We start from the raw sequence: 19,742 nt of genomic DNA, 5'->3' as shown, positions 1-19,742 counted from the left end.
AGGTACTAAAGTGTAAAGATATCTTTGATCTCGATACACAGCTGCCTGAATCCTTCGTCTATTCACAAAACTTGTCAGAACGTCGCCGGTTCAATATTATCGATTATACTTATATATGTCTACATAGCAATATCTAACATTATACCTACCCATTTGCTTATTCGATTGATTTCATCAATGTCACGAAGAATCGTTCAAACAAAGGAAACAAGATACTTTCATCCTGTTTTATAACACACGAGTGTCCACAAGGGCTTTCATAATTGTTGAAAGTCAGAATGTAATGTTTGTCAGAATGAACTGTTTGTCATAACTCTTTTTTCTCTGAATCAAATAAGTAATTCAGAATTGTTATAAAACTAACCTAACTTACACTTTTCTATAAGATGACCATTGAAAAAAAAATACGGTGTCAGTGGGAAAAAAATATGACAAACAATTATTTTATGCGAACTTTGGCGCGTCCCACACGTAAGTTAGTAAAGGAAATAACAGAAAAATAACCAGACATATTACAATGTGCGAATGAATGACTAAGGCCTTGTCCTTTTTATAGCTATCGAGCTGACTATGGCATTTAGGGACTTGGCACAAACCAGGCCATGAATCAATTGCAAATTTAAAACAGATTGCCTTGGAAACTAATAGAATTTAGATCGTTACATAACATTTGGTTTAGAACAATTAAAAAAAAACATTCAATTATACCATGTGTGCACAAAATTAGTCAAAAATCGAAAGTGGAAATTTAATTAATGTTAATGCAAAAAAAGTACTTACCACATGCGTATTTTACGCACAAAAATCAAACATTTATCGTTGAACGCACTGATCACACATGTTCACTGCACTAATTCCACTTATAATCGTCCACACTTTTTTGCTCAAACGTTCTGTCGGTGGCCTTTCCAATCGAAATAGACTAAAATCGATTGCTACATTAAATCGAATTCGATTATCAAAATGTCCGGCCTGCTTGAGCGCCGGACGGTTTGAATTTAGAACGAATGCTCTCGCGCACGCTTGTCGGCCGATTTCTAAATATAATTTCGCTGGGCGAGTATTTTCAGCCAGTATCAAATGGACTACTTCAATACTGTGCTCATACAAACTTTGCATGAGATTTCTTCTTAACCGAAGCTCAAGATTTGGCGGTTGGATGGTAATTATCTTGACTGGGAAATAAATATAAGACAACCCGGGCGAACTGATTAATATTAGTAATTAGGTGGATATGTAAAAGTTGAAATTGTAGACATACTTAATTATTAATAATTTTCGGAAATGTCAAAAGGTTTATATGAAGGTTCGGTTGAATTATTAATTCTCATAAATGTCAAGTCTTTGGGGAGGTATTACCATAAACATTTAATACCTTTCAATAGGTCGTCCATATATTATGCACCTATTTATAAAAGATAGCTTTTATACCTTTTTTTTTGTTTGTGACAACCTAGAAATATATGTTGGTTCTTTATTTTACGCGCATATTGAATTAAAAACCGGCCAAGAGCGTGTCGGACACGCCCGAAATAGGGTTCCGTAGCCATTACGAAAAAATTAAGTAATATTTATCTAAGGACTAGCTTTTACCCGCGGCTTCGCACGCGTAAACTATTCGGTGTGGTAGCTACAATTGAAAATTTCGGGATTTTACAAAATTCCCCTGGAAATTTCCAATTTTTATATCGTGGTCTTCATTGAGGTTGTGTTGTGAATAACTGTACAAAATTCAAGACTCTAAACCCAGTGCTGAAGTTTCAAAAATTTTTCCCTATCCAAATTCAGATGCAAAATTCAAATTCAAATCATTTATTCAGTAAATAGGCCGCAATGGGCACTTTTACACGTCATTTTTTATACTACCAGAACTTTTGGAAAGACCATCATTGCCAAGAAGAATGCGCCGCAAGAAACTTGGCAGAAAGTCATTTTTTCAAAATAAAATAATTACAAATAAAATACTTAAAAACTACAGTATACAATTAAAGAAAAAAATACGAAATAATAATAATAATAATACAGGGATGTATGGGGTCCCTTAGTTACAAAACTATACCGTGGGAATATCGGGATAAAAAGTAGCGTACTTATGTGTTATTCCAGACATACGGCTACATACATCCAAATTTCATGCCTCTAAGCCCAGCGGTTGTTATTTCGACATTTTATTCCTAGGTATCCCGTGGTAATATCGACCCGATGGTCAAAAAGACGTCTACGTGTTTTTCTAGACATCCAGCTTCCTACATACCAAATTTCATGACTCTAAGCCCAGTGGTTATTATTTCAAGATTTTATCCCTATCCCGGGGGAATATCGGAATAAAAAGTAGCCTATGTGTTATTCCAGAGGTCCAGCTACCTACATACTAAATTTCATGGCTCTAAGCCCTGCGGTTGTTATTTCAAGATTTTATCCCTAGGTATCCCGTGGGAATATCGGGTCAAAAAGTCACCTATCTGTTATTCCAAACGTCCAACTACCTACATACCAAATTTCATGACTCTTAAGCCCAGAGGTTGTTATTTCAAGATTTTATCCCTATCCCGTGGGAATACCGGGATAAAAAGTATCCTATGTTTTAATCCAGGTTATAAACTAACTTTTCGCCAAATTTCATCCAATCCGTCCAGTCGTTTCAGCGTGAAAGAGTAACAAACATACTCACTCACTCACTCACTCACTCACATACTCACTCACTCACAAACTTTCGCATTTATAATATTAGTAGGATTTCGTATTTTATACGGAATCTTCAAAGTTTAGGTATATTTTATACCTTAGCCTGCTATTTACTCTTAAACTACTAATAATTCTCAAGCAAACTTAGCCGTTATATCGAAAATACAAGACAACCCGGCCGTTATAGTTTTTCTTGAATTTTTGATATACTTACTACAATCCTGAAATTTTGAAATTTTGAATCGAAAAATCGTCATAGCAAACCCCTAATGGGTTTAAAAGACCTATCTAACGATACCCCACACTATAACATTGGATGAGAAAAAATAACACCCCCTCTTTACGGCTATGGGAGGTAGCCTAAAATTTTTTTTTTTAATGTTTTATTGTACCATTTTGTCGGCATAGTTTACATAGTATATATCCGTGCATTATTACAGCTTTCTAGCATTGACAGTCCCTGAGCAAAGCCGCGGACGGACAGACAGACAGACAGACAGAAATGGCGAAACTATAAGGGTTCCGTTTTTGACATTTTGGCTCCGGAACCCTAAAAACTGAATTTAAACCAGTTTTATATTTTCAAAGAGAAAGTAGGTGATCTCACTTTTACATTGATATAAGTTATGCCATGTGGGTTTCGAAATACTCTCTAAATTTTAGAAAAATAAGTATGTATACACTGTGTGATATAATGCATTCGGATTAATTCAACAGTTTTTTTTTTAATGTGATTGACTAAAGTTTCTATACCTACTTTTAATCACATAATCCAATGGAATACTTTCACACAGGTATTCAGAAAACTAAACCAATTTACTTATGAAATATTCAGCATTCATTCAAAACACCATGTATAAAATTAAATGTATTTAAGGTACAAAATTATAATAAACAAATACAGGTATAAATAAATACTTTATTGTATGTAACAAATGGCAGATTACAAGTTAACATACTTACAAGTGGATCGAATCATACAATTTACAATTATCATACATTTTGATACATGACAAGCCGAATGGATATTAGCCATGCTTTTAACTTGATATGAAATAAATTAATAATTAATTAAGATCAAATTTAAACCATTTTAATTAGTTTCAATTGAAAAACTGCTTTCTTTTGATATTTCTTTGCCGGTCTTTCCTTTGAGGTCAATGACACGGATGCAGAGTTCCCTAATGACTTGTCAATTAGGTACCATCAGCCAAATATGTGGTCTACCACCCTAAAGTTGATAATCGTTTGCATGTCACAAAACAATAAATGCCAATAGACTGTCTGTCAACTTGAAAGTTCGACTTTAGCGACATATTGATTATAGGAAATTGTTTCAAAATTGATAGACCACTTATTTGGCTGATGGTACATATTAATATTACGCACGGTGAATTTTTATTTCATACCTACTACTGTTCATATCATAACTTTTCACATGCTCATAGTAATCATTTTTTTTTGTTCTAATTACCAAATGTAAAAAAGTGAGTGATTTAAATCTTAATGATTATGTAATGTAATTTTAAGCAATCGTCAATGTTAAACATATAAGTATTATTTAACAAAAAGGAAGGAATACAAACAAAATACTAAAGAAACCATTGTGAACTAACTGTAAACACAAAAAACATCTACCCGAAATGAATCTTTGTATTGAAAAACATTTAAAATACAAAACATCGACAGTGACAAGTAAATTACGAATTAAATTACGAACGTTTCCAGGAAATCCTAAAATAAATGATCACAGACAACCGAATTCTGCACAAAGCAGCAAATCTTCAACTTTTATTTTGTACATTGTGACAAAATTATTTTATTATTTCGATTATGATACAAATACATGAAAATTTAAACGTGAAGCAAAATTTGTGTTTCAAGCTCCAGTACCAGTACCATATGTACCAGTTGTACAGTTGTACAACTGGTAGCATGGTGTACGGTTGTGTCACTCTGAAGATGAGCTCTGGTTGAGTTCGAAACGCGTCAGTGTAGTGTGGTGGTGGTGATAGATGGGTTTGTGTGATTTGTGTGTGTTCTTACAGTGTGGAGGTGGAGGAACTGCATGAACACGCATATTTTGCATAAGCTTAGCTATCGTAAGGTCGCGGGTGAGCAAGGAAATTATTTTAGTTCATTGATATGGACCTCCGCAAAGTAACGCCTGATTCAATAAATTGGTAAAGTTCGTATTTAACTTGCTTCCTCAAATAACTTACTGAAGTTTACTGAACCTAATTGAGGAAGCAAGATAAATGCGAAGTTTCTCAACAAAAGGCTCAGGATGACTTCGTCCACAGTCCCATTTCGTCACAGAACATAGAACATTTAATTAAATTCGATGCACGGATTCATAAGCCATAGTATAGTTTTAATAATAACACTGAGTATGTTTAGAAATATCTACACCGTGTTGTTTTTGATTTCCATTAACTTTAAAGGAACAATTCAACAGGTTAATTTCTTCAAGAGACTGGTGGCCTGACACTTGTTGTTTAAAATATAATCAAACATTAAGATAATTAATTGTGTGCAGTGAAATATGGCAAAGATTCGTAATTTGTGACTTTTCTTTATCTGTAACTAAGGGGGTTGTCGCTGTAGGCGCCAGATGGCGAGTGGTGCTAGTTTTAAATGCAAAATAAAATTATGGTAACGTCTTTTGAGAGGCGCGGATGAGGTGTATCAATCTCACTTTACCTTCATCAAGGGCTAGAGTACAGTAGCCAACTTGAACAAGGTATCTAAGGTGTTTAGAAATCTAGTGTACCCTTTGTCAACAGTTGATTAAAAATATAAAACTCAGGGGTCCTTACCTCATTTAATTACAAATACGTAACTTACTTTGTTACCGACAAAATCAAATCATATTAAACAAGACGCAAACACAAGTCCACTCCAGAAAAAAAAGGGCAAGATAGCCGCTGTGTCCGCTCGCTCACCCGGGCTGCGTTTGACAAGAACTGAGTGCCTGATAGCACAACACTCATTGCGCGTGATGATAAGAGACTCTCGTCATACAGTTAAACGACAGTCGCTACTCCGAGGTATTATCATAGTACAGTCGAGTGCAAAAATAAGTATCTATTCGAACCACTCAAAAACATGTTACTACGGCCTTATTGCGTCGAAATAAGAGTGTGTGGTACTTATTTTTGAAACTTTCAATAGGTTAGTTCATATTTTTACACTTGACTACATAATCAACTTTCGCCGAATAGACTGTATAGTGGCCACAGAGAGGAACAACACTTGATGCAGTACCATACCAACCACTGAATTGTGACCCATTGTGGTAACTTTCCTCAGAAAATGTTTTAATGACATACAAGGAAAGTTATTATGACACTTATTGTGAGCAACTAAAAAGTCTTTAATAGCATTCAAGGACAGATCAATATTATTTACATTAATTTTGTAGATTGCTTTGATCCCTTTGTCAGCTACTAGCTTGACCTTTCTACTTCATTTATCCAGGTTCGCGACATCTCCTAACCCATTATACTATTATTGCATAGGTTCTACAACATCAACAGTATTCTCACTCTGTCCACTCTGTCCAGTATCCAAAATGGCCTCCGCACTAGGAATCACAATAACATCCGTCACATTATTGGCACAAGGCACATCACAAACGTCACTAGCACAATTCTCACAATCCACAACGCTGGTCCTCTTCTCCTCCATATACTTAGCAATGTCTATATTAACATTGATAGCTTCCATGTGTTTCACAACATCAAATCCTTCTTCATCTTTATCAGTGCAGAAATCTTTGATTTCTGAACATATTCTTTTGACTTCATCTACCTTCGTATATTGATCTTCGTTATTACTTGAAAGCTTAACAAGAATTTCTTTCGGTAGACAGGTGTCATCTCCGAGTGTAAAAATCACTTTTTCTGTTTCATTCTCATCTGGTCTTCTCTCTGTTGCTAGACGAAGTATTTCGGAGTCGGAATTGTGACTTTTCATAGAGCTGTGAGGTCCTTCGGCAGAGTTTACGTGTGCTAGCTTCGTGTTGTATATGTTTGGCTCGCTGCCCATTATAGATGTCGTGGATTGGTCCAGTGAGGGCAGTTCCTATGAAAAATAATTGTTTTAGTATGCTTTGGACCATTTTGAATTAACTAGCCAAATATATTAAAGACATGCCAAGAAGTGCGTTATTTCTTTTATTTTTAAAAATGATGTTATTATTCTTAAAGTCAATTCAGTTTCTTTTTTTCAGTTCATTTTGATTGTCATCCAGTCATCGGAATTCAGGGGGCAAAACTTAATGACAAAAAAAAAACTTAAACTAGGGAGTTCTTCTATCGATAAACTCAGTTATCGACACTGCCAAGTACAATAATAATGATTGCGCCCAGCTTTTTTTTGCAAGTGTGTATTTTTTGTAAGAATTATTTTGGAGACGATGATAAAGTTTACACAAAGCAAATTTAAATTATTGCTAGAAAATAACGAAAGACAAAGGAGCGAAGCGAGTTACTTCTAATTCTTTCATTTTTATACTTTCAATATAACTATCAAACAAAACTTGGAGCGATTACTAATAAATGGAAAAAGCATCGATAGTTGAGTTTATCGATATTTGAACTCCTACTTGTCTTTAAAGTTTGCCCCTAGGTCTTATAACACACAAGATATAATAAGCAACATAATTTCGATAAGACAGGTTTTTATTACATTGCGATACCGTAAAGCGAACGAATTTCAAGTGGTCAATCCGTGATCGAGCCGCAATGTAATAAATACCACCTACACAATTGTTCTAGCAGTTCTCAACTGAGCTATAGAAGCATTAACTACATCAAAGCAACGATCTAGTCTAACTACGAAAAAAGAAAAAAAACTTACACTTTACAGAAAAAGCACCATTTCTAATTTGTTATCAAAGCTATAATTATTTATTGAAAAGTACTTTTCTAGGTATTTTTGAAACGAAAATTGTTATTTTTTGAAAATATTATATTTAATGTGAAGCGCCAAGAGAAATTTCAATTAGTTATAGGTACAAAATGTCCACAAAAGCATGTTAGTTGTTTAGGGCCTACGCTACGCTAGCTGATGCAGTTTGCACGGAGCGGGTGAACGTCTATTACGGAATAGGACAGTTTTGTGATGTTTGGTTCCATATTAACTGTAGGGGAAAATCGTCACAAAACTGACAACTTTTAACTTAAAAAAAATAAAAATGCCCAACTGCGCGCGTCGCGTGCAACAGATTGTAGTCACGAGCATTGATATCTGCCAAAGCGGAGCGTGCAAAAATATCTGACACGTCCTTCCGGCCCCAGAAATAGTCTTAACAGATATTTATGCACGCTTGTTGTGTCAGATATTGGTGCTGGTGACTGTACCTGCACCCGTGCCCGCAGGCGTGTCCGCGAAGTGCACCCGTGCAAGCTAGGCCCATAACCAGTAAGCTGTGAAAATACCTGGTCATCATTGTAGCTCCCCACACTCCTCGAGTGGCGGTGCCGGCTGAGACTCATCACAGCTTGCGGAGACTGTCCATCTACAGACTCCTGCAAAACATACATTATATTCACAACACATTCCTGGCAACATGCTATTGCCATTATGTGCGTTTAAAAAAAACGCATAAGTCATAAATGACACATTCAAATTGGTCAGCAGACGATTACTTTAGGCTACAACAAGCACTTATGAATGTCAAAAAAATCTACCACCGGTTCGGAAAAACCTCTGCTGAGAAGAATCCGGCAAGAAACTCAACGAGGTATATATTTTTTTGTTTTGATTGGTCTGATTGTCGTTACAGCACGCCCGGTAAATATTGTCGTCGTGTTTTGCGAGCCATAAATGAGTCGGCTGTTAAATGTACAATAAGCAGTTTTGCGTACTGGATTTAGCCACAGCAGTGTCGTGAAATAGTTATTTGTGTCACAAGGGAGCACAATGGTGTATTTACGGCGAGGGCGTACATTGAATCCAGAATGTAGCGAAGGATTCTACAATAGAATCCTGAGCGTAGCGAGGGATTCTAAAGTAGAATCCTGAGCGTAATAAGGGATTCAAGTGTTAACGCCCAAGATGAAAATAATTTTGCTTGCGAGTCGCTCATACAACTTTTCACACCGAGCATTAAGAAACTTGAAAAAAAAACAATTCTAAATATTATTAAAGAACAACCAGCATAGAAAATGACCAGCCAGCATAGATGTCTTTCCAATCATCAACTTAAAAAAAATGGCATTTGCAATAAAACACTTAGAAAAGCCTTGAACAGAAAAGTTGCACTTTGCTCCCTCTCGTCAGGTAGGAAAAGTTACTTTTCTGAAGGAGAGGTGTGAAAACTATTTTACTTGCCTTAAACCTGTTGAACTGCCTGTATTTGCCTCTGTCTGAAGCGACAAGGCTCCGTAGTGACTGTGTGTGCGGACACCGATTTTCGGACAGCCATCGGTACGTGCCAAACAACTTTACAGTGTTGTTTCTATACAACAAAGAGATGTATTAAAATTTATAAAATATAATTTCTTATTGTTGGTTTTACGATTATGTATAATTAAAAGGATGTATCTTAAAATTTAAGGTAAAAATTTAAAATTCCGTTATGCATGAACCAAATATAAAAATTTTTTTTTGGTCCTGTTGGATCTCATCTTTTGAAGAAAAAAAAAATAAAAAATATTCACAAGAAGTTCTTCGCGTGGCACTAAGCACACGTCGTGCTCCGTTACAAGCGGTTTTTTATATATATAAAAGCTGAAGAAGATGAAGGAAGGATCTACAGCGAATAATACGAAAAAATACCCTATCCAAAAATGTTTATGAAGTATTTTTGTGAAATTTAACTTTAAATTTTTATATTTCGATTTCTGTTTTTGCTAGTTTTACGGTTTAACCACATACTCACACATTAGGCGGCGTTGTCAACAGTCTCTGCAGATTGGCGAGAGTCGGCCTCATATCGCTTATGGGCAGTCCCCTTGCCCACATCAACTGTGCTATACTTTTGTTCAGCAGGAACATAGCGTAGCGGAATAACATCGCGTCTCCCCCTCGGGCGAAGAGGGGTATACTAAAAAAAAAGTCCACTTTAAATATTTCATTGGCGTCGTCAAACTTGGTAGATTTAGGCGACGCAATGGCTTTAAACTGTAAAATATCACGGCATATACAGGATGGCTCATTCAGATCGGTCAGTATGGGAAAGTATGAAACTATAAGACACACGAAGATCTGTTCTTAGGAACCATGTTATCGATTTTAGTAACAAGAGAAACTATTAACGTATTTTCAGACTTTCGGGCTAGTAAATAAGGAGACGTTAGCTGTTATGGGTGCATTTCGCGTCGCGGGCCACTCGTAAATTGTCACCTCTTGAGATTTAAAAGCGTTTATATCTACTTTATCAGACTTGTTGACTTTATGTGCATTTCCTTTGACATATTATTATGTAATTACTAATTATGTTCTCATTTTTCTAACCCTTTTCTAGGTCCCGCTAAATTAGATATGCTACAATAAAATGAATCATAGTTTTACATTGTTCATCTAAGAGCGGTGTCTCTGTTATATATGTACTCTGTGTCCAAGAGGGATTAATTTTATAACGAATAATATTTTTACCGACTTCAATTGATTTTGTACCATATTCACATTTCAGCAAGGTCTAATATTTGTGTAAATTTATGTGGTCACTATATGCCCTATGGTCAAAATACCACGCACAGGACTTATCACGCTAACACACACGAGTAATATTTACCTCGACGTTTCGGCAACATTACAGTGGCCGTGGTCACGAGTAGACACGTGTCGGGTCTTGTGTGTTAGCGTGATAAGTCCTGTGCGTGGTAATTTGACTATGAGTGAAAATCACGAAAGTTTAAGACATTATATATGCCCTATGCCTGGAAAAGGGTTAAACAATTTATTATAGTCATATCCATATTATGCATATCGACGAAATTATTTTCACGTAATTTGCAGGCCAAGAGGGGAGTCCTTTGCACAGCAATAGGGCACTATTAGGCTACTTAAAAAAAAATTGCATCCACCAGCCGCCAAAAATGATAATTAATTTGAAACATACTTACTTAGGATCTGGCAAATCGGGCGTTATATCCAAAATCTTGCTAGCCGACCCAAGCAACGTAATCTTATACCTCAGCGGCAGATTCAAAATGGCCGCTGCTAACACCGTCGCCTGCGCAACGAACCCAGCGGCCACTGAGTCGCTGACTGGGTTCATGGTTCTAGGGTTCTCGTCCGCACAAATTGGCAGTGGGACGTCGCAAATCTTCCACGTGGATTGGTCCTTCTGTGGGAGAAATTTCGTTTTCACATGTCAAGAGGAGCCTTTTGCCCGCCTTCCGCTAAAAAGGGGTTATGAGCTGAAGTGAAAGTAACGGACTAAACAGACCGGAGTAAAAAACTTCTTAGTTCTTTTTTTTCTTTTTCATACCTATCGAATCAATCGAAGAGCGAAAAAGACGTCGATTGACTCGGCTGACGCAAAACGTGTATCGACGGCAAAACGTTATTTTCGCTCCTACTGCGTGGACATGAAGTGTTTTTTGATTGGCTTAAGCCGATTTCGCGTCGAAAGGTGTGGGGAGACTCTTATTCAGTGCAAACGAACTCCATACGGTGTCTACTCTGCATGCAATGTTAATTTGGCATTCTTAGTAAAACTGCCTCTTGCTGAGCAGTCCATCTGACAGCTCGCCTTTTCTCCAGCTCCAAACGCAGTAAGAAGCTAGCAGCCATGGTCAATTCGAAAAAAAAAAACTATTTTGGTTTTTCAAATAGCTCACCTGTTCTATATAAAATATCTGTGCCAGCTGAGAGAGCAATTCCGCGCTGTGATTGGTCAGTTCCCTGTGAGACTGCGCGGCCAACTCGCGAAGAGCGCCGCACGTCTGTCTTTGTTCCTTCATGCGCTCCGTTAGACGAGACAAGTTGTGATACTTCTGCATCAGTTCTAAACCTGGAAAAATGTTCTTCGATTTAATAACTAGACTTGACTTTCAGAGAGTTGGGGGCATCAGTAGTGCTACTACGAAACTCGAAGTTCGTATCGTACCGTCCCTCTCGCTCTCGTATTAAATAGTATAAGTGTCAGAGGGACCGCACGACGCGACATGAACTTCGAGTTTCTGGCACTGTTTGGGCCGTCCCTTCGCAGTCGTCCATAATAGACCGACCGCACACCGCCATCTCCTAAAAAACATCTTATTGGCTTATTTCACCTATTATTATTTATTTATTTCAGATAATCTCGTAACGAATTAATTAACATTCTTTAGTCATAGCAAAACATTTACTTACCAAGATCTTGGTTCTCCTCACTCAGCTTATTGTGTGTCTCTTTCAATTTCCTTATGTTAGCCAGCTTACTGTCTCGCTCATCAGCTAACAATAACCTCTTGAATCTAAGTATTTCTATCTGCTTAGTCAGCCTCACATGCTCTGCCCTTTGGAAGGGTGAAGGTTTTGCCTATAATATAATTTAAAAAAAAACAATTTTATTAAGTTCTAAGGTAATATTAAATTGGTATAAAAAGAACTGAAACATATTAAGAAATTATTATTCAGTTATGATAAGTTAGAGACGTAAATATGAAACTATAAATACAGTATTAAAAGTTATGTATTCATCAAAACCTTAACACGTCAGATCCCGTTTTAATTTGTTACTATTTAAAGATAGCATAATAGTAGTGCAGCAAAAGGAGACTGATGTCAGTATGAGAGAAAAAAATTACTTCAAAGAAAATTGACATCAGAAGCACCAGGTAACGGTGGATTCTGGGAAGCAATTGTAAAGTGAGTGAAAAAGAAAATTACCTTAAAAGATAGGAGATCATTCAATTTCAAGGTAAGCCGAGGACCGTTCGAGACCGGCGGCTTGCCTTCCTTAATCCTTCCATTTTGCGCACTCGAATCACTCTGCGAGGAAGAATTCTCTTTCAGCTCCTCCGCGTCATCCGGGGAGAAAAGATTCCTCTGCGATTTACTTTTAAACCTAATAACATCCCCGAATTCATCTGACTGTGTCATACTAGTCAACGCTGAATTCTTATATATCCTCTTTTTAATTTCCTGGACAGCCTCTTGCTTCTTCTTTATAGAATACTGCAGAATATGTAGCTTTTGTAACTTGTCTGAATTGTAACTTGGTCGTATTTCAGATTTGAGAAAATTTAGTGCGTAATATCGATATTTAGGGACACCATCGGACTCGTTTCTTAAATCATAGTTCTCAGCCGTTTCGCTCAAATCTATTTTGCTGGCCGACAATTCCTCTCTAGAAGCATTCTTAGACAAACTATCACAGTTTACATCACTAGTACATTCTTTAACATCCAAATTATCAGGCGAATGCTCGTATATATGATTAGGATCTAATTTACTTTCGTTGTTCACTTTCCTTTTGTTGGTTCTACAATCCCTGTATTGAGCTATATTGAGACTCGCAGAGTTTTTTAGCGTGGGAAAGTTCTGCTGAAAACCTCTCTCCACAGGACTATGGCTTTTCGAATACTCCTTGTCTGTTTTCCTTGTAAATTTACTGGGAGATATTGATCTAGATTCCTTTACTATCCTATGGTTCTGTAAGAACCTGGACTCAAGTGTTGTTTTGGACAAATTAGTTTTGCCAGAGGAGTCCGACGACAAAGAACTGTGTTCCATTTCGTTTTCAGGCGGCATTATATCTAGTTTGAGACTTTTGTACGAGCAGAAGTATCCGCCGTGCATTTGGAACACCAAAGTATTGCTTTTGAAACAGTCCGAAGTGAAATTGAGGGCCAAATTCGCGCCTAGATAGCGTAGACCTGTGAAATAGACTCCCCATGTTTGTATGATTGTGTCTTGAGGGCGATCACAAGTGTCGTCGTAATCTTTAGGAGGGTGTAATATGTGACACCAGATACGAATGACAACGTTCGTCGACGACATGCGCTGGGTGATTTCTGCAATCAGATGATGTCATCGTATTATTTGTTGGAAATTACGTCCTGAATGACGCGATGCCTCGGGTGATGATAGGTCGTAATGTATTACATTTCATTCATGTTTTCACAAAGGATCATAAAAAAATGGTCATTCAATCAATTTCGAAGGTTAGACAAGACTGTGATTTGAAATGAATAGAACTACATAAATCGTATGAATATTAAACTCTTGTATTTTATCATATTTATCTAAATGGACGAAATAATTTGGAGTAAATAAAATTGCCATCAAAATATTTGACCTGTTTGACAAGGAATAAACTTTAATGTATTCAAATTAATCGCGTTTCCACCTGTCCAAAAGCGAATTATCCTTTTTAATATCGGATGTCCTTAATTATCATTTACATTACATTACACTAACGACCATATAACAAGGCCTTATGGTTGACATTAGTTTAAATTTTAACTAGCCACGATTAACATACGTGCTTATATCAGTTAACCCACATTTAGCTGCAAAGTTTATCAACAGACATGACTCATTCTACATATCAATGACAATAATAAACGGGTTTGCTCGATGAACGGTATAGATCAACAAATCAACGGAACTATATTAATACCACAACAATCCAGCATCTATGCTTAGTAATGAATGTGTTTTTTTTTTTTAAAAACAGTAAGAACTAAATATACCTGAGTCTATCTCCTTCCACTTGGGGTGCGGAGAGCATATTCTCTCACTTGTGTAGAACGGTGCAGACATGGAGGTGTGATGCAGGGTCAGGTAGAAACTGCACTGGTACATGCAGCCTTCGGGCGGCCGGATGTTGTAGCCCACAATCTAGAATTAGGATGCGCAATTGCTAAAAAATTATATCATTAGGATTTAAATGAGCGTAATAAAAAGAAAAGGTCAACCAAAAAAAAAATGGACAACTAGATAGGTACTGGGCAGACAAGGGCACTACACCTCGGATCACCGGGGTCACTGCAGGAAGTCGCCGGCAACGTGAAGGGTCTGCTAGGCTTCCTCCAGGAGCTAGGCTGGCATGAATAGTGCCTACAGCCTAATCACGCAAAATAGGCGCACTTAGACGTCGAGTTGCGGAAAACAGCCCGCTAATACCTATACCTAATACCTATAGGTACTGGGCATTTGAATTAAAGGTTGGGGTATCTTGCAAAATGCACTTTTCGTAGCAAAGGGCATGGTTGGCAGAAAAAACAAATACATTTGAATATTCGCTTTTGTTCTTAACTATAAAATAAATAGGTACTTTTCTTCTTAGGCTTACATACAAACGAGTACACCTCTAGATAGGTATAACAGTAACTCTTTTCAGTACAAACCTTTTTCGCTCTAATATATTTTTAAAACAATATATACGTCAAATGACAATAATTTATTTATAATTAATTAAATACTTAAATTACCTCCCTGTGACTTCTGTTAACGTAGAAAGGTCATTTAGTTATTTAAAATGTTTTTTTTTTTCTATACATCATGAACAACTGACAGCCAAATCTATGGAACAAATTTTAGTTGTTTATTCAGTATTATTGGATAAATGATTATAAATATGTATATAAATCTTATAATAAGTTGAAAATACTTGTGTATTTGTTTTTTTGTCAACCATACTTTGCTACAAAAAGAGCATGTTGACAAAAATCATTATACATAAATCGCCCCAGCCTATATGCGTCCCACTGCTGGGCATAGTCCTCCTCTCACAATGAGGACTTGGGCCGTAGTTCCCACGCGGGCCCAGTGCGAACTGGGAACTTCACACACACTATTGACAAATATTGCTAGGTAATTAATTATAAATTTATTTGTGAGTATACTTGTTCCCTCTTATATTTATCATTTTTCAGGAGAGCTACAATGAAATACAAAATTCGTATTATAACGTCCCTCTCACTATCTTATTAAATACTATTAGCGTAAGCAAGAAGGCAGGATAGTTCAAATTTTGAACCTTAGTGTATACAGCTTTGCAGGTGGTAGGACCTTGTGCAAGGTCCGACCGGATTGCTACCACCATCTTGCTCGCTAATCCTGCCGTGAAGCAGCAGTGCTTGCACTGTTGTGTTTCGGCGTGGAGAGTAAGACAGCCGGTGAAATTACTGGCACTTGATGTATCCCATCTTAGGCCTCTAGGTTGGTAACGCATCTGCAATACCCCTGGTGTTGCAGATGTTTATGGGCGGTGGTGATCTCTTACCATCAAGAGACCCACTTGCTCGTTTGCCATCCAGTCAAATAAATAAAATAAATACTGCCAGTAACACCATTTCTTTATAATTATGTTGTTTCCATAAAAGAGCATCTTTGTTTTATTGTGAGGTCAAAGTTAATTGTCACTTAAGTTAACAACACAAAGATTGTTATTGTACTAGTATCCACTGGATTAAGACAGAAAATTCACATTCAATTTATATCTTTATCGTAAGCAGTCATTGTTCTATAATAGCGCCTATTTAGACCCAAAGTATGATAGATAAGAAACGACGCAGTCAGGCTTGGATTGCATCTTTAAACTTTAGTTTTACTTTCAGAAATTCGTCGCATAAAGTTGTTGGCCAGTGTATCTAGTGTTAAGAAAAAGTTCCTTTGTTTGTTGATAAAAAAAAAACAATTTGACTTTGTAACTTAAATAATTGGCTCTCTAAGCCGACATCTGACGAAACCATTGGGAACTTTTTTTTTTTTTTCACGGGACAATTCACACCAATTGACCTAGTCCCAAAGTAAGCTTAGCAAAGCTTGTGTTATGGGTACTAAGCAACGGATAAATATAATTATATAGATATAGATACATACTTAAATACATATTAAACACCCAAGACCCGAGAACAAACATTCGTATTTTTCATACAAATATCTGCCCCGACACGGGAATCGAACCCGGGACCTCAAGCTTCGTAGTCAGGTTCTCTAACCACTAGGCCATCTAGTCGTCTAAAATCTAAATCTATGTTTTCTGTCACTAAAATTTAGATTTGTCACTAAACTGTGATACCCTAATTATTATATATATCCCTAAGAAATATATTGGTCATCAAATTAATCAAAACTGTCCCTAAGTATGAGTTATCAGTTTAATATAAACCTGTATCCTAAATTATAGTTTGATCATCAAAATTCGATTAGCAAAATAATTGATATGTCACTTAATAAATAGATTAGTTCCTTAATTTGATGCTTCTACCTATTCTACTAAGGCAGGTCCGGTTAAGTACGACGACGAGCAAAGCGAGAGGAGTGTTAGGCAGAACTGCGACCCTCAGTGCCAGAACCGAACATATTTTGCTAATACTTGTATGATGAATATAAATGTTTGCAGTAGGTACTTGAGTCTTGGATGTTTAAGTATATATGTATATAGACGACCAGATGGCCTAGTGGTTAGAGAACCTGACTACGAAGCTTGAGGTCCTGGGTTCGATTCCCGTGTCGGGGCAGATATTTGAATGAAAAATATGAATGTTTGTTCTCGGGTCTTGGGTGTTTACTATGTATTTAAGTATGTATCTATCTATATAATTATATTTATCCGTTGCTTAGTACCCATAACACAAGCTTTGCTAAGCTTACTTTGGGACTAGGTCAATTGGTGTGAATTGTCCCGTGATATTTATTTATTATTTATTTATGTACGTATGTCAACTCGTTGTTTAGCACCCATAGAACAAACTTTGCTTAGTTTGGGGCTGGGTCAATTGGTGTAATTTGTGAGAAGATATTATTATTCTTATTTCATTCATTATATATCATTATCGTGAAATTTCAGTACAATTATTTGATGATCAATATTATTTTCCTGTGATTATAATTAATTCTAGGAAGCCATTTCTATATTGTTTGGTGATTCAGTTTTAGTGACACATCTATTATTTTGTAACCCCATATAATTATTTGATGATCAATATTATTTCTGAGTAATTTTTAAATAATATTTAGGTAACCGTTTTAATATTATTTGGTGATTCAATTTAGGTGTTGGTTCTACTATTTTAGGAACAAATATTATTTATTAGGTCGCCGAAAACGCATTTATTAGGTACCAGAGCTGAGCAAGCAACCCTGAAGCTGACATGATCACCTGGAGTGTTTAAAGCCTCAATAAAGGAGGAAAATAAAATAAATAATGGATTATCATGGCCAAGTCATCCACCCTTCATTTCAGGTGATATTTCAAATCTTATTAAGCTGCAAAGAACTGATCTACACTTTGATCTTATAGCCAAAAGGCAGATAAGTGATTTTTAGCTGTTTAAATTTTTATCTTCATTCAAATATCTATGACCCCTCTTTGTCCTCTTACCAAGGTATAAATTACATCACAATTAACTGGTATCATAGTGCAATGATGCATTTTATTTTCTTTTTTTGCACATACTCATATCTTATCAACTATGTAATCTTATCTTGTCTATATTGCTTAATACACTTGAGTTTCAGTAGAAGACAGCTCAAGCGAATGTATAGTCTCCCTATGATATTAAAAGAGATACATACATATGTTATTAGCACACTGAAAGTTAAGTATAAAATGACACCAATTTGGTGATTTTGGAGTGTCAATTTGAGCTCTTGTGACATTGAAGAAAATGAGAAGTGTAAACACTAGAAAAAAGAAACTGACAAAGGACACAATAATGCACTCAATCATAGAAAACCAGTCAACCAGTGTTCCCGCACACATTTTTAGGTACTTATCTAAGAGTATCTAGTGCTGGCAGAGCCAATCTTTTAAATAATACGTACAACATAGTGTACAACACTGAGTTCTCAGCTTAGTCTGCCTGCATAAAACGTCAGAACTTATGAGGCTAATATCATACAAAATCCCAGATAAAATGTGACTAGTAAAATAGGAAAATAACAAAATAAGCTATGGATAAATAATTGTATTGTTACATTCGCAATCATTGACATACAAGATGCAAAAAAATGTTGTCAAAACAAGATACTTATACTACTTTGAAAAAAGCCCATTTCTCAAAATCATTAATTATTCTGGGTGAACTTTATAAACATTATTATAAGAGTCAATTTCAATGACATATTGAATTGAGATATGAGATTTTTTCAAAGTACTGATGATATTTGGTATGGATAAAATTAAAAGCAAATGCTAGTGTGTACTGGTATTGATGCATCAACAACAATGAGATTAAGAGTATTAGAGAGCAGAAACAGAATACTTAAAACATTTTTAACAAATATTTCGTTCGGAATGATCTTACCAGTTTAATACCAGCAGGATATACTTTGTCGCAAAAAATATGTATATACCTAAGTATATAAAGTTACAAGTTGAACTAATATCTAGGGAAGGTCATCATTTCTCTTTTTAATAGGAAGAATAAAACATTTATTGCGTTCGTTTTATGTATGAACTTCCCAAACAACAAAAGACTAAAGTAAAAAAAAGATGCGCAGGTTTCGCACATTGTGTAGGCGGTTGTTGATAAATCTAAGCTTTCTGTTTACTTGTAAACATTACAAAAATGTAATAATTGACGTAATACCTGTATAAGACTCCGGAGACGTAACTGCTGAGTGGCCAGAGGCGTATACTCTCTGCATCTTGGTCTCCCAAACATTATTAGATAATTTTTTACAACTCAACAACAAAGAGTATCTTTTAAGAAATAATTAACACGTGCAAGAAAAAAAAACGCTCACTGTGTATTCAATGATATTTATAACAGCCGGACTGTATCATTGACGACACATAATGCTTTGGATTATAATGAAAATAAATAAAAATACGCGATTCAGCTGACATGAATCACATCACACGGAATACGGAATACGGAATTGTCAATTAAATTGTCATTTTAATGTTTTTTTTTAGGTTGCGAGTTTGTCTATGGTATATTGTTCGGCAGGTTTGAGTAGACGCTTCTCTTTATTTCATATCATACGCTTCTCTTTAAGGCCTTTGTAAACTGTGGATGAGACTGGCACAGGACCGGGCAAAGTGGCGTGAAAATGAAGGGGCCTTTACCCAGCAGTGGGTGGATGTGGGCTGATTTGATCGATTGATATAGTCTGTCGTAGCGTAGCAGTAGAAATTGTTCATCAATTTGTATTTGTAG

At 36.1% G+C, this 19,742-nt stretch overlaps 3 protein-coding genes across 3 annotated transcripts in view; all 3 read right to left on the bottom strand.

Moving 5' to 3' along the window:
* The window catches only part of RyR (Ryanodine receptor), a 206,817-nt gene extending 205,805 nt beyond the window's left edge, over window positions 1-1,012 (bottom strand). The window contains exon 1 of the mRNA XM_074109940.1: window positions 781-1,012. The gene's annotated coding sequence lies outside the window, so the exon portion shown is untranslated. The remainder of the gene's footprint in view (window positions 1-780) is intronic.
* The window catches only part of LOC141444384 (proton-coupled amino acid transporter-like protein pathetic), a 127,154-nt gene that overhangs the window by 51,832 nt on the left and 55,580 nt on the right, over window positions 1-19,742 (bottom strand). The window lies entirely within an intron of this gene.
* On the bottom strand, window positions 3,585-19,446 carry Uvrag (UV-resistance associated gene). The gene is made up of 10 exons (XM_074109598.1): window positions 19,170-19,446; window positions 14,322-14,469; window positions 12,514-13,640; window positions 11,995-12,163; window positions 11,481-11,653; window positions 10,761-10,984; window positions 9,575-9,739; window positions 9,025-9,151; window positions 8,130-8,219; window positions 3,585-6,771 (listed from the first exon to the last, which is right to left on the bottom strand). The coding sequence occupies exons 1-10, from the start codon at window positions 19,242-19,244 to the stop codon at window positions 6,196-6,198; spliced, it is 2,874 nt and encodes a 957-aa protein (XP_073965699.1). The 5' UTR covers window positions 19,245-19,446; the 3' UTR covers window positions 3,585-6,195.

The sequence above is a fragment of the Choristoneura fumiferana genome, chromosome 29 (genome assembly GCF_025370935.1).
Source record: "Choristoneura fumiferana chromosome 29, NRCan_CFum_1, whole genome shotgun sequence".
Lineage (NCBI taxonomy): Eukaryota > Metazoa > Arthropoda > Insecta > Lepidoptera > Tortricidae > Choristoneura > Choristoneura fumiferana.
The sequence above is the reverse complement of the archived record's forward strand: the minus strand, read 5'-3'. Positions and strand labels throughout refer to the sequence as shown.

Excerpts from the sequence above, each read along its gene's own strand:
- Uvrag (XM_074109598.1), bottom strand. The coding sequence starts at position 19,244 with ATGTTTGGGAGACCAAGATGCAGAGAGTATACGCCTCTGGCCACTCAG. Across the intron at positions 13,641-14,321 it reads GTGGAAGGAGATAGACTCAG|AAATCACCCAGCGCATGTCG; the intron begins GTATATTTAGTT and ends ATCTGATTGCAG. Across the intron at positions 9,152-9,574 it reads TTGACAACGCCGCCTAATGT|AAACAACACTGTAAAGTTGT; the intron begins GTGAGTATGTGG and ends TTTGTTGTATAG.